We start from the raw sequence: 13,286 nt of genomic DNA, 5'->3' as shown, positions 1-13,286 counted from the left end.
GAAGAACCCTTCCTGTATGCTGCAGTGTGCCTTCCTGTATTCTGCAGTGTGCCTTCCTTAGTGCTTAGTAAGAACAGTGAATGCTCATGAGCATGTGTGGTGTGCCATGAGTTCACTGAATCCTTCTAGCCATGTCTGTTTTGAAAAAAATCAAATGATGGATGGCCAAGGCCACCTAGTAGGACATACATAGGCAGAGCCAGGACTCAAGAGCCCTGGGTAGGGCTCCCAAATGGGAGCCCTTTGGGCACTGCCCTACATAAGAGTCTTGTAAGCCAGGCTGTGGATCAGTCACCCAGGAAGCTTTTCACACATGCCTTGATTCCATTCCTTTATGGAGACAGCCCAGCAAAAGAGAGCTGGCCTAAAGCTCTATGCCCACACGTGCCTGTGCAGGGACAGAGCATCTTGGAAGATTCCAGGCCACTAAGAACCAGCCTCAAGATGGATGAGAATGCAGAGCTGGCAGCACAGGAAGCACGGGCAGACATTCCCACAAAGTAAGAAAACTTTGATACCCACCAGAGTCCAAGATGCCCGATGCTGACAACTGGAGGATCCCTGTGCCCAAGAAAGAAAATAGGAAGGGAATGTGTGTTTCCTTAGACTATGACTCATAGGGATATTTTGACTCTATTCTCTTTGTTTTAAAAATGACTATCCATGGGTCATTGCACTGATTTTAGGAACTACTGGGGTCAGGCCAGGATCCTGACTGCTTTCTTCGCTTCTATATACATCCAGGATTCTGACACATGCCACCCTTTCTCTAGCCTATGGCCAGGAGTCTCTGCTCAGTGTCTCATTCTTGTCCCCCGAGCTAACACTGTGGGTTCTATATCCCCTCACTGCACTCACCACATAATTATTCTGCAACGATCTCTGTGATTTGTCTGGATGTACAGTTCAGGGATGTTGAGGGAGGCCTGTTTTTGATTGGTTTTCCCTAGACCTTCAGTCAGTACACTGGTTCTGAGCCTGAGCCTCTGGGTTAGGAGTAGGGTGAGGAGCTCAAGGAGCCCCAAAGGCAGAAACAACAGGGAGAGAGAACCTCATGCTTCTCTCATTCCCTCCCTACCCTTGTAAAGATGGTTGTAAAATATTCATTTTGGTCTCCCATCCAGCTTGGGTCTTGGGAACGTCCAAGCAGGGGTGTCCTGGGGATGCATGCCATCCCCCGGCCCAGGTGGGGTGTTACCTGTTGTGCAGAGGCACAGCTGCAGTCCCTTCGGCAGCATGGCTGTGGCACCGGACAAAAACTTCAGACCTAGTAGCCCTTGGGTGGAAAGTTCTCAGGCTTAACAGAGGCTGCACCTGGTCTTCTGGTCATTTCTTTCTTGAATCTATTCTCCTCCCTTTGTTGTCCACACTAATGGATTTTACTAAGCAAATACTCACTGGTACCGGCTGCTTGCTAGCCTATGAGTTCAGGTTGGTCCTGTGAGGACTCCATGGTGGAGGTTCTGCTGAACAGCAGTTTTTAATATATTAAAGTGAAAGTATCCAGAAAGAAAGAAAGAAAGAAAAAGAAAGAAAAGAAAAGAAAAGAAAGAAAGTGCACAGGTTGGCTACAAACTCCATAAAGCTATTTTCTCTTGTTGGGAGCAGCTTGACCACATTTCCCAGCATTCTTTGCAGTCAGATGTGAGGTTTGTGGGATTGTTTGTGGGGGCTTATTGTGGGGGGGGGGGAAGAGTTCAGCTCTGGAATGTGCCTGGTAATGACAAGAGCTGCTCCTTAGATGAGCCCGTGGGATTGTCCCCAAGGACAAAAGGATGCTATCACTCAGTTTTATCATTTCCATGACAGATGGGAATTTGAAGAGGTCAGAGGCAAGGAGGTGGTAAAAGGCAAGGACAGGGCTAGGAGTGTAGCCCAGTGGTACTTGCCTAGCATGCACAAAGCCCTGGGTTTGATTCCTTGGTGCCACATACATAGAAAAAGCCAAAAATGGTGCTGTGGCTCAAGTGGTGGAATGCTAGCCTTGAGAAAGCTCAAGGACAGTGTCCAGGCCCTGAGTTCAAACCCCGGGACTGTCCAAAAAAGACAAGGACACCACCTGTGGATAGCCTTCTAGCAGAAGAGCTGAGTGAGAAAGGCAGAAGGAAAATAGCTGCTCTTCTCCCTTTGGGTCCCAGGGAAAATGAAAAACTAAGTCAAGGAGCCACACTCAGGAAGAGAGCCTCAAATAAAAATCTTTTTTGTTATATTTTTGTGTGGTGTTCCTGGTGTTTGAATTTGATTACCAGCCAAGCAGTCTACACTACCTTTTGAGCCATACCCTCAGCCCACTGTGTTATTCTTTAAGTGTCTTTTTTCCCAGGCAGATTTGGACTATAATTCTATTTTTGCTTCCTGCCCTATTGCCTAGCCTTGCCACAGTCTTCCTGATTTTCACCTCTGGAGTAGTGAAGTCTCTTTCAAATGTACGTGAAGAGCTCCCCAAGTGCTCTGCCAAAGAGTCAGCATATGAAGTGCCAGATTCCAGAAACTTGATCGTGTAGGGCATGTATGTTGATTTTAGGTTGGTTGGAGACATTACCAGGGTTCTGGATTCCTATGAAACATTCCATCCTAATCAAAGGGTTTGAGAATATTGAGGCCCCAGTGATTAAACAGATCTCTTGGCTACAGTATTTTTTTTCTCCTGTTCTTTGAGCTTCCATATGGGTAGTGACTGAGCCCAGACCCAGGAATTCATCACCCTGGATTTATAAGACATCAAATTCAAATCCCTGAGTCCATTTTAAACCTTTCCTCTACAACAACAACAACAACAAAAAAAGTGATTCCCAAAATGGCATGGGTGAGATGTACTTCTGCAACAGTTAACAAGAAATGAGTTCACAGTCTTGACTTTCTGTTTAGCCAAATATAAAATAAGCCCATAATATTTACAGATTCAGATAAAGTTTATATATTGCATTTATTTTTATGCTGCCTGTTTATAACTTACAAATACTCACTGATGTCATTATGCTCTTTGTTTTACCTACTGACATGGGTTCTCCCACCCCCACTCACCTCCTTTTCCTCTCTCCCTCCCTTTCTCCCTCCCCCTTTGTTCTCTCCCTTTCCTTCCCTCCCTTGCTCTTCTCTCTCTCTCTCTCTCTCTCTCTCTCTCTCTCTCTCTCTCTCTCTCTCTCTCTCTCTCTCTCTCTCTCTCTCTCTCTCTCCTCTCTCTCCTCTCTCCTCTCTCTTTCCCCCTTTGCTGGTTCTAAGGCTTGTCCTCAGGCCTGCATCCTGTTTCCTAGCTTTTTTATTCAAGGCCAGCACCCTATCACTTGAGCCACTGCTCTGCTTCTGGTTTTGGCTGGTGAATGGAGAGGTGATCCTCCCGGGCTGATCTGTCTGGGTTTAGTTAAACAATGATCTTCAGATCTCAACATCCTGAGTAGCTAGCTAGGTTATAGGTATGAGCCACCGACACCCAGCTCACTTATCTTTTTTTAGGGCAGTTTCACACTGAGACTTAGATTCTTTTAGGCCACTGAGTTCACATGTCTTGCTGAGCTAACTGAACAACTGAACAACTGCTTACTGAACAACAGCCCCATTAAGTGAAGGTCACTGCAGGTCTGATGCAAGAGGGAAGAGAAGGTGCTGCCTGACACATCACATTGCCAGGCAGTCAGTTATTTTTACCATGGTTCCTGCGCAGCCTTGTCAAGGGCCCATGGGAACAAGTGGAGAAATGGCCCAACTTTCCTGGCTGGTGGATCTTTGAGAACTGAGCCACTGATCAAAGGAACCTCACAGTTTCAAAGGAACACATAGAGAAATGTGGCCCCTCCCTGCCCCCCCTGCCCCCAGGTGAGCAGCTCCAGCTCCAGGAGGGAAGGCTGTGGCCTTGGGACCTGGTCAGAGCCCATTATCTCAGTGGCAAAGCAGTGGGGGCCAAGCCCCTGTGGCCTTGCAGGCCAGCCTGCATTGTGAGTCCTGGCCATTATGACCTCAGCGATTCCGCCCAGGGAGGTAGTCAACTTCCCTCACCTCAGCCTGTAAGTTGCATAAGTCAGTGGCTGGTCCCGGGGAGGTTGTTGTGGGGCGGTTGGGAAGGTAGAGAACACCCTGTCCTCTTCCATCATGTCAGCCAAGAGGGCAGAATTGAAGAAAAGAATGGTAAATGAGGGGGTGGTGTGGGGCTCTGACCTCCTACTGCGTGGAGTCAGGCCAGGAAGATACGGAGAATGTTCTGGCCAATTCAGCTTTTCTTTCCTGTTCTGAGCACAAAGTAGCCTCTCAGCTTAAAGTGGGCGTGGGATTCATACCTGGCTTTGGGGTTCAGGGAGAGGGGTGGAAGGAAAGGCCTCTTATGGCTCTCTGGCTGTATTACTCTGGCTCCTCCTAGCAACTTACAGCCCATAACTCCTAAGCTAGACCAAATCTAACTAGCAAATCTAAGGCTGGAAAAGAACCTTATCAGAAAAATAATTATCGCCCCCACTTTACACACAAGGAAATGGAGGCTCAGAGGGAGTAAATAACTCACCCAAGTTGGCTCAGCTAGAACTGAGGAGAGCTGAGGTTCGAAGCTAGGTGTAGGCTGGGTGGGTATAGACTGTAACAGCAACTAGTTGGGAGAAAGAGATGAGGAGGCTTGTGGTTCGAGGTCAACTCGGGCAAAAAGCTAGTTAGACCCTCATCTGCACAAAACAGGCTGGTTGTGCTGGTTTGTACCTGTAATCTCAGCTACAGGAGAGGCATTGATTGGACAATCAGGGTCCTGATTGGCCCAGGATAAGAAAAAAAATGCAAGAACCTATCAGGAAAATAACTAAACAACTCAAAAGAAACTTGGGTGTATCCAAGGCTTCTAATCTAGAAACAGTTCCTGTGAGGTGTCCTCAGTTGCCTCCAAGAGCTTTTTCTGCCTACTGAATAGGCAAGCACATGCTCATTAGATGAGCTGAGCTGCCAGGGAGCAAATGAGGGGCTGGGTGGGGCCCATGTGAGCCTCTGCAGGTTTAGTGTGGGGGAGATTCTCTTGGCAAGGACCACAAGTTACCTTCCCTGAGTCCGGGCTCCTGATAGACGAAACCCCAGCCTCCTCCCTTGTTCAGTAGAGCAAGGATTACAAGACAGTTTGCCTGAAGCAAGCCAGAGTCAAGCCAAGTATTTGATGTCCTATTATAAGGCATCCAGGCCTGAGATGGGTGTGAGGTGACTTGGAGTTACTCTTCCTGGTGACTAGCCTAGCCTAGCTGCTGGAGGTCACAATAAGAGAAGTTTCTCCAGAAGACCTTCACATTAGTAACCCATCAGATACACAGGCATCCCAGGACCATGCAGCTGCATGCTCTGCTGTGCAAAGAGCTGAGGCTGGGAGACAAGAGAGGTCACTGGGAAGACTTGGCAGGACAAAGAGGAGGCAGCACACAGAGCCCCAAGTAGACATGAGCTTGGCAGGGCAAGGAGCAGAAAGAGCTGAGGCCCAGTGATCTAGGAGAGGAGTGGACTCGGAGTAGAGTAGGAAGGACTTTGGCCTAGGTGGAACCATCAGTTTTCTGTGTCCTATCTCCAGAGAGGGACAGAAACTCTAGTGAATTTTCCTGCCTCTGCAACCCCAGCCCGCATCTGTAATTTCCAATGTTCTGTGTTTCTTTCTCAAGCCTCAGACATACAATTGCAAAGGAACTAAACAGGACAGTCTGTCCACCAAGACGGGGATGACGCAGGAGCTGAAGGTCAGTGAGGAAGCCCAGGCGTTGGGGACTGCTAAGGCCTGTGAAATGTGGGTGGGCTTCACAGTTTGGGGGGAACACATCCATTGGTTGTGGTGTTGTAACATTATTCTCTCTGGATCTTTCCTAAATATTTTCTTTTGAAACAATTTCAGACTTACAGAAAAGTTACAAAAGGTGGTACAATGCATGCTAATATGCCCTGCACCCAGATTTCCCAAACATTACTTACCATTTTGTTATGGGTGCTTTATCTACCCCCACCCCCACACTCCCATACATACACAACCATAAGCTTCCCATCTTCTATGGGCTTAAATCTTCAACTAACCTCAAATAGAAAATATTTGGAGAAAAATATGTGAACATTGATGTACAGATCCTATGTAAGTGTGACATGATTTAATATCAGGATGCAATATCTACCGCTTTGGGCACCAGCTGGGGTATCCTGAAACAGATTCCCTCAGACACTGAGGAGCTGTGGCATGACTGGGTGATCATCTGATGGGTTCTCCTCTTCTGGGGCTCCTCTTCTACATGGGGCAGAGACTGGCCTCCATGGGTAACCAAGGGAACGACTGTATGCATTTTCTGATCCACTTGAAGTCAGTTTTCTCCAAATTCTCACTGTGCCTATATTTACTTTAAGAAAAATCTTTTATTATACCCATAATTCAATTATCAAAAGCAGGAAATCAGCCATCCATACTCATCTGGATCCTTATTCTCATTTCACTGTTCCCTCATTGGTTTTTTTTTTTTCTGGCTCAGGAGCGAATCATGTGATCATGTGTTACTTCCTTTTCCTATAAACAGGAACAGTTCTTCATTGATATTTTTGAGGATTACGGATCCTTTGTTTTACTAAATGTCCTGCAATTTGGACTTGTCAGCAATGTCTCGATTCAGGGTGGGCTTAGGGACAGGACTTGTGAAGAAGTGATGGTCTGCTCTTTTGATTTTCTATCAGGAGACCCACAATGATCTGCTGGTCCCCTGGTCCCTCTGTCTTTTCTTTCTTTCTTTTTTCTTTTTTGCCAGTTCTGGGGCTTGAACTCAGGGCATAAGCACTGTCCTTGGGCTTTCTCAAGGCTAGTGCTCTACCATTTGAACCACAGCATCACTTCCAGCCTTTTCTGTGTATGTGGTACTGAGGAATCAAATCCAGGGCTATGTGCATGCTAAGCAAGCACTCTACCACTAGACCATGCTCCCAGCCTCGGCCCCTCTGTCTTAACACATTCTTTCTTCCCTCCCCATGGAGGTATAGCTCTGTTCTTGCGGCCATGTTCCGTGCCTTTTCCTTCTTTAACAGTCCCCCACCCCATCCAAACTATTTTTTTACTCCTTCTCTCTCCCATTTTATTTCCTCAGAACGAACTCAGGGAGGTGAGGGAAGAACTCAAAGAAAAAATGGAGGAGATTAAACAGGTAATAGGACAAGACTTGAATGACTTGTAGGGAAAGCAGAGCTCAAAAAAAAAATGCCCTAGGAGCAGTGGCACATACTTGTAATCCCAGCATCTTAGGAGTACCACAAAGTTAATTTTATTTATTTATTTGTAATATGCGTTTATAACTTTGAATAGTGAAGAAAATCAGGAATTGCAATGAAACTCAATTCAGCCTCTTTAAGTGTTTTAAGTGCTGGGAAGCATAGGTATATTTTTGTTTTTAATTTGTGTAAGTACTAAATCCAGTTTTCAAGTGACTTGATCTTAAGGTGTTAAGGTTGGGGTGAGTAACTTCAGTTATAAGGCTGAGCATTCGGGGCTGACTTAGAATGTGGGTGGGAAGCAGGTAAGTTAGGGCCAACTGCACCTTCCTTCCTCACCTCCCACGAGCAAGCTGCCTAGCATAGACCGCCCTGCTCCCTGACTTGTAACTGCCTCCAGCCACTTAGAGAACAAGGGGCTCTCCCAGCAAGAAGGTGTCACTGAACCATCTGTCTCAAGGCACTTGTTCCACCTGTAGGTCTTGCAGTGGCTATATCTATGCCATGGTGAGGCTGATAGGAGTGACATGATGGCTGGTATACCTGTGTCCCTTCAGGGACTTCTTGGAAAGGGAGTTGTTTTTGAGAGACATTGTTAGTAGATTCTCTTGGTGTGGCTGCTACCCTTGGCTTAAAATGCTTCCAAGATCCCTAAATGGAGAGTAGTAACACACCCTGTGCTTTTCCTTCCTCGTTAGATTAAGGATATAATGGACAAGGATTTTGATAAACTTCAAGAATTCGTGGAAATTATGAAGGTAAGCTTTTTCTTCTTGCCATCCATAGGCCAGGGTACCATGTTGAATGCTGGTAAAGAGATGCCGAGCCTTGCTCTCTTGCACTGGCAGCTAACCTGCAGGTTGTCAGTGATTAGGGGTAGTGACTCAGGAAACCTAACAGAGATGTACTTAGAAAGTGAATCTTCAGCTGAGCCTTGGACATTTGAGCAAGTTGAAAACTAAACTTGTACACATTGAAGGACCTATAGGATTCTTTTTAACTAAAAATAAGAAGGAAAGAGCAAAGCCAAAATGGGGACCATGACATGAGAAAGGGTAGCAATGTTTGTGAAGTAATGCACCTTCTATCTGGTGAATATAATGTAACCCTTCTATTAATTACAACAAAAATACATCTAAAATAAAAAAGAAAGCACACAAAAAAGAGCAAAGCCAGGCATTGGTGATTCACACCTGCAGTCCTAGCTATTCAAAAGGCTGAAATCTAAGGATTAAAACTCAAAGCTTGCCTTGGCAGGAAAGCATGTGAGATTCTTATTTCCAATAGATTCCCCAAAAGTTGGATGTGGATCTAGAGTTCAAGTAGTAGAGCACTAGCCTGAGCAAAAAAAGCTTAGAGATAGTGTCCAGTCCCTGAGTACAAATTTCAGAACTGGTCCACACACACACACATTCACACACACACACACACACACACACACACACACACACACACACTACACAAACCCCACTGGGAGGATAATCTGGAATCTAGAATAGAGTTCATAAACTCAAGTGTTTCAGAATCACCCTTGCTAGTAGCAAGAAAATGGAGCCTAGATTCCTGTTGGTCCAGGGCATGGGCCCTTGTACTTTGGCCAAGCTCTTCAGCTGAAAGTTTGACAACTACTGACAAAGAAACAAGTATTGGCTGTAAAACTTACACAAGTTTCTACTCAGGAGGCTGAGATCTGAGGATCACTGTTCAAAGCCAGCCCTGGCACCAAAGAATGTGAGGGGAAGTGGAGCTGTGGCTCCAGCAGTAGGGCGGTAGCCTTGAGCTGAAGAGCTCAGGGACAGTGCCCAGGCCCAGAGTTCAAGCCCCATCACGCCCCCCCCCAAAAAAATTTGCAGGAGTTTCTTGGGAAAGTGAAGGAAGGGTAACATTGTCCAAAAAGAATTGTACTCATGGGCCAGGAGTTTGGCCTAGTGGTTAAAGTGCTTGCCTAGCATGCACAAAGACCCGGGTTCGATTCCTCGGTACCACATACATAGAAAAAAGCCAGAAGTGGTGCTGAGGCTCAAGTGGTAGAGCTCTAACCTTGAGAAAGTCCAAGGGCAGTGCTCAGGCCCTGAGCTGAAGCCCAGGACTGGCAAAAAAAAAAAAAAAAAAGAATTGTACTCATCACTTGACTTTTAAAATGGTAACCCCTCTTGTATAACACCTTAATAATAATAACAATAATTTAAAAATTATATTTAATTTTTTAAATTTCAAAAGCTTTAAGAAAACTCTAACCTTACCAAATGGTTCGTTTTCATGACAAAGCCACAGTTATCAAACCAAGCTGATTTGTCACAAGACAAATAGAGGCATCTGAATGGGTAATCTATAGTACTAAAGAGAACAGCTTCTCTGCCAAGGAAGAAAACATTTGAGAGGATTTAAAATCCATATATTCAGAAAGAAGGAAATGATTATATAATATTAATAAGAACATTGCTTTGACTATATAAGAAAAACACAATCCAGTTATCCCTGAAAAGAGTCTATAAGGGGATTTAAAGTAATAAAAACCAATATGATGTTATTCGTACTATTTATTAATGTGTAATAGAAATCACAAAGAAACTATTCACTTAAATATTAAACTATATAAAAAGGGGTTTTAAAGAATTAGATTGGGAGCCGGGAGCATGGCCCAGTGGTAGAGTGTTTGCCTAGAATGCACAAAGCCCTGGGTTCAACATACAGAAAAGGACAGGAGTGGTGCTGTAACTCAAGTGGTAGAGTGCTAACCTTGAGAAATCCCAGGGAAAGTGCTCAGGCCCTGGGTTCAAGCCTCAGGACTGGAAAAGAAAATAAAAGAAAAAAAATGAATTAGGTTGGGTGTTGGTGGCTGACACCAGTGATCCTAGCTACTCAGGTAGCTGAGAGTTGAGGATTGTGGTTCAAAGCCAGAGAACAAATGCAAAAGACTCTCATCTCCAAATAACTAGTAGAAAGCCAAAGTGTAGGTGTAGGTGGAGGGGGAAGGGGAGTAACTCAAATTGGAAGAGTGTTAGCCTTGAGCAGGAAGAAAGCTAAGGGACAGCACTCAAGCCCTGAAATCAAGCCTCAGTACTAGCATTAAATAAATAAATACATAGGGACCTGGAGTGTGGCCTAGTGGTAGAGTGTGTGCCTATCATACATAAAACCCTGAGTTTGATTTCTTGCTACTACATACACAGAAAAATCAGGAAGTGGCACTGTGGCTCAAATGGTAGAGCACTAGCTTTGAGAAAGCCCAAGGATAGTGCTCAGGCCCTGAGTTCAAACCCCATGGCTAGCAATAAAAAATAAAATAAATACATAAATGAAAAAAAAAGATGAAAATGTTCTTAAAGCCGGAATCAGTGCAAATTTGTACAAAAGTGGGATGGATTCATAGGCAACATCAGAAACATCAAAAGTTCTTGGAATTAAGATTATACTCCCATAATTTAACCCATGAGAATAATTAAAAATGCCAGTGTAAATATATTTTAAAAATTCATTGCAGGATTAGTTAGAATAACAAAAATTTGAAAAAGAAAACTCACCATTTTCTCTTGAAGGAAATGCAAAAGGATATGGATGAAAAGATGGATGTCTTAATAAATATACAGAAGAACAACAAGCTGTAAGTAGCAACTGTGCCCATCTCCCCTTATGCCTCAAAAGTCTCCTCCATTCCTTCTGCCAAATCCCTTCGGGATTCCTCAAAGACTTGTTGTGGCTCTGATGGCTTGGAATCAAAGTCTCTGGTTCCCCAACTCTCGGTCCCTAACCCCTAGACCCCTCCAAAGAAGAGTCAAGGAACGTCAGGAACTCGGGATGACAGGAAACAGTGACATAGACTCTCGAGAGCACAGGCACAGGAAGATGGAAGAAAGAGCCCCACTTACTATTCACAAGATGATGGCATCCCAAAAATCCAAAAAGAACCCACTGGATTCTCTCCATCAGTGCAGGAGCTGCTGTGTAAGTGAAGCCTTGCACCTAGCCAGACCTGGTGCTAAGCCCTGGGCTGTTCTTCTTTCAACATCTGCTGTTGAGTGGGCTGGTGCCACCCTGGTTTGCCTCCCTAGTCTGGAACCTTCCTTACCCACCTTGCCTTCTAGATTTTGGAGCTTCCTAAGCCATGATCATGTAGGTCAACCCTGGATTTGCCTGCTCCCAAGTTCCACTGTATTATTCTGTCCTCTCCTATAGCGAGACTCGATGAGGGGTCCGGCAGGCTGGCCATCTTGGACCAGGGGAAAATGATCTTTCTTGTGCCGTTTCTGTCCTCTGCAGGAGAAATGTTTGTTGTGTGCTCTAAAGACCAACTACAATCAGGGGTAGGTAGATCCATACAAGATTTCCCAGTCGGGTGTCTGTTTTCCCAGAGGGCCTTATGTGCTCTAGTGGCCTGTATAGCAAAGCTCCCCCCCCACGTCCCCCCCACCCCAGTATGGTTATACAGGAAGTAGGGACTGTGAGTGGACTCTGCCACACAATACAATCACCCAGTCATGGCTCCAGGAAGGAGGACTTGGGAGGCTAAGCCTAAGGCTTCTGCCCTGGGGCTCCCATGGTGGGGTGGGGGGGGGGGTCCTCCTACCCCCCACAGCAGACCTGACTGACCTGGCCTCAGGTTCCTGCTTTTCTCCCCACCTAGCAGGAGTCTTTCACACCGGGTCTGGGCGCCCTTTTCACATTTGGCATCTGGAGCTGCCTTCTGATTTACCTGTACCTCAACCCTGATGAGATGGAGTACGTGCTTCCAACCTAGCTCAGCCACAGAACCTACCAGCAGCTCTGCTTCATCCTCTCCCCACTCCCGAAGATGCATAGTGGAAGGGCCTGTTGCCGTCTTAAATACCAGCTCTGCCCAGACCTCACCGGAAATTAAACATCTTCCTTTAAAGCCAAAGAGTGTCACCATGTTGAATACTAGTCCAAAATGTGATCACTTTTTTTTTTTCCTTCTTCAAAATCAGTATACATTTCAGACTCCAGCCTCTCTCCTGCTTCTGGATGGTACGGAGACATTCCATCTTGGTTATCCTCAGGTTTTCTCCCCTGGCATACATACCCTTCTCCTACCATTTGGTTTGACCACATTCCTTGAAGCCCTGGGAGGCCCTTGGAGATATCGGGCGTCATTTTGTGTGGTCTTTAGGAGAGACTCTCCACTATCCTGCCCACTTCCTCCCCATGCTCAACTCCTGAACAGGTGGATAATTCAGAGAACTTTCAAGTCTCAGGTCTGACTTGCTCTCCTCCCCTGGGAAGGCTTATCACCAACAGTATGCAGATCCCCGCACATCCTTAGACTTGGGGGCCTTCTTTGGGTCAGGTTGCCTATGTTTCTTCCCCCTTCAAGACTTTTCCTCCCTCCCTCCACCCCAAAGAAGCCATAAACCTTCCAAGGCCTTAGCTTAGGCTTTTGCAGGTTGGAGATGAGCCACCCAGCCTCTCACTGGTCTGGTCCACTACCCTACAAAATTGAAACAGGCTTCTAATTTGAAATCACAAGAAAGACAGAATAAATAGTATTTCAATAAGCTATGCTGCCATGGGTGTGAGTCTTTGACTTCAGTTTGTCAGAGGAAGAATTAATGGCATTCCATATTTCTTTCACACCAGCTCTTGTTTCATTTCTTTTTTAAGTTGACTGCTTCTATTTTAGACAATCTAGTTCTTAGTAGTGACATTGTATGTAAGTTACTTTTATGTAGCTCTGACTAAAAGCAGAGACAATTTAGGAAGGAAAGATTCATTTTAGCTCTTAGGAATCAGTCCATGAATACTTAGTTGGCCCTTTGTGCTTGGGCAGAACCATCATGGTGTTAGAAGAATATGGCAGGGATGGCTCCTCCATAGTAGATACAAAGCAGAGAGAGAAAAGCCAAGGATAGATTACAGCTTCCACTTCAACACACATCAAGGATTATCTTCAGATAGGCTGTTTTCAGAACCTCTCAAAATAGCACCACCAGCTGAGAAACCAACCCTCCAACCCTTTTGTGGAGACACTTCATATCTAAACCACAACACATAGTAACAAGCAATACAGTTTGTACTTCGGATACATGTTTTAAGAACAAAAACCAAAAGACATCACTTTTGCTGTCAGGGAGCTTAAGTTTTAAAGA

General features: G+C 45.4%; 1 protein-coding gene across 7 annotated transcripts; it reads left to right on the top strand.

Annotated features, from left to right (window-relative positions):
* Window positions 1-4,011: 4,011 nt before the first annotated feature.
* Window positions 4,012-12,061, top strand: Tex35 (testis expressed 35). 7 transcript variants are annotated; one of them, XR_016536830.1, is made up of 8 exons: window positions 4,012-4,122; window positions 5,613-5,687; window positions 7,062-7,118; window positions 7,881-7,940; window positions 10,722-10,786; window positions 10,941-11,127; window positions 11,359-11,486; window positions 11,810-11,864. XR_016536830.1 is itself a non-coding variant. In XM_090340363.1 (8 exons), the coding sequence occupies exons 1-8, from the start codon at window positions 4,087-4,089 to the stop codon at window positions 11,868-11,870; spliced, it is 585 nt and encodes a 194-aa protein (XP_090196489.1). In that variant the 5' UTR covers window positions 4,012-4,086; the 3' UTR covers window positions 11,871-12,061. The 7 variants fall into 7 exon arrangements, 5 of the variants coding, with proteins under 5 accessions (XP_090196489.1, XP_090196488.1, XP_090196485.1 ...); XR_016536831.1 differs by having other exon boundaries at window positions 11,807-11,847; XM_090340363.1 differs by having other exon boundaries at window positions 11,443-11,486; window positions 11,810-12,061.
* Window positions 12,062-13,286: the final 1,225 nt, after the last annotated feature.

The sequence above is a fragment of the Megascapheus bottae genome, chromosome 10 (genome assembly GCF_031878675.1).
Source record: "Megascapheus bottae isolate mThoBot1 chromosome 10, mThoBot2.hap1, whole genome shotgun sequence".
Classification (NCBI taxonomy): domain Eukaryota; kingdom Metazoa; phylum Chordata; class Mammalia; order Rodentia; family Geomyidae; genus Megascapheus; species Megascapheus bottae.
This window is presented reverse-complemented; position numbering and strand designations above follow the sequence as displayed.

What these genes read in the sequence shown, in the direction of transcription:
- Tex35 (XM_090340359.1), top strand. Translation starts at nt 4,087, where the DNA reads ATGTCAGCCAAGAGGGCAGAATTGAAGAAAAGAATG. An exon ending in CAGAATTGAAGAAAAGAATG is followed by an intron (nt 4,123 to 5,612) that starts GTAAATGAGGGG and finishes TTCTTTCTCAAG; the next exon opens with CCTCAGACATACAATTGCAA. An exon ending in ATCAGTGCAGGAGCTGCTGT is followed by an intron (nt 11,128 to 11,442) that starts GTAAGTGAAGCC and finishes TGTCCTCTGCAG; the next exon opens with GAGAAATGTTTGTTGTGTGC.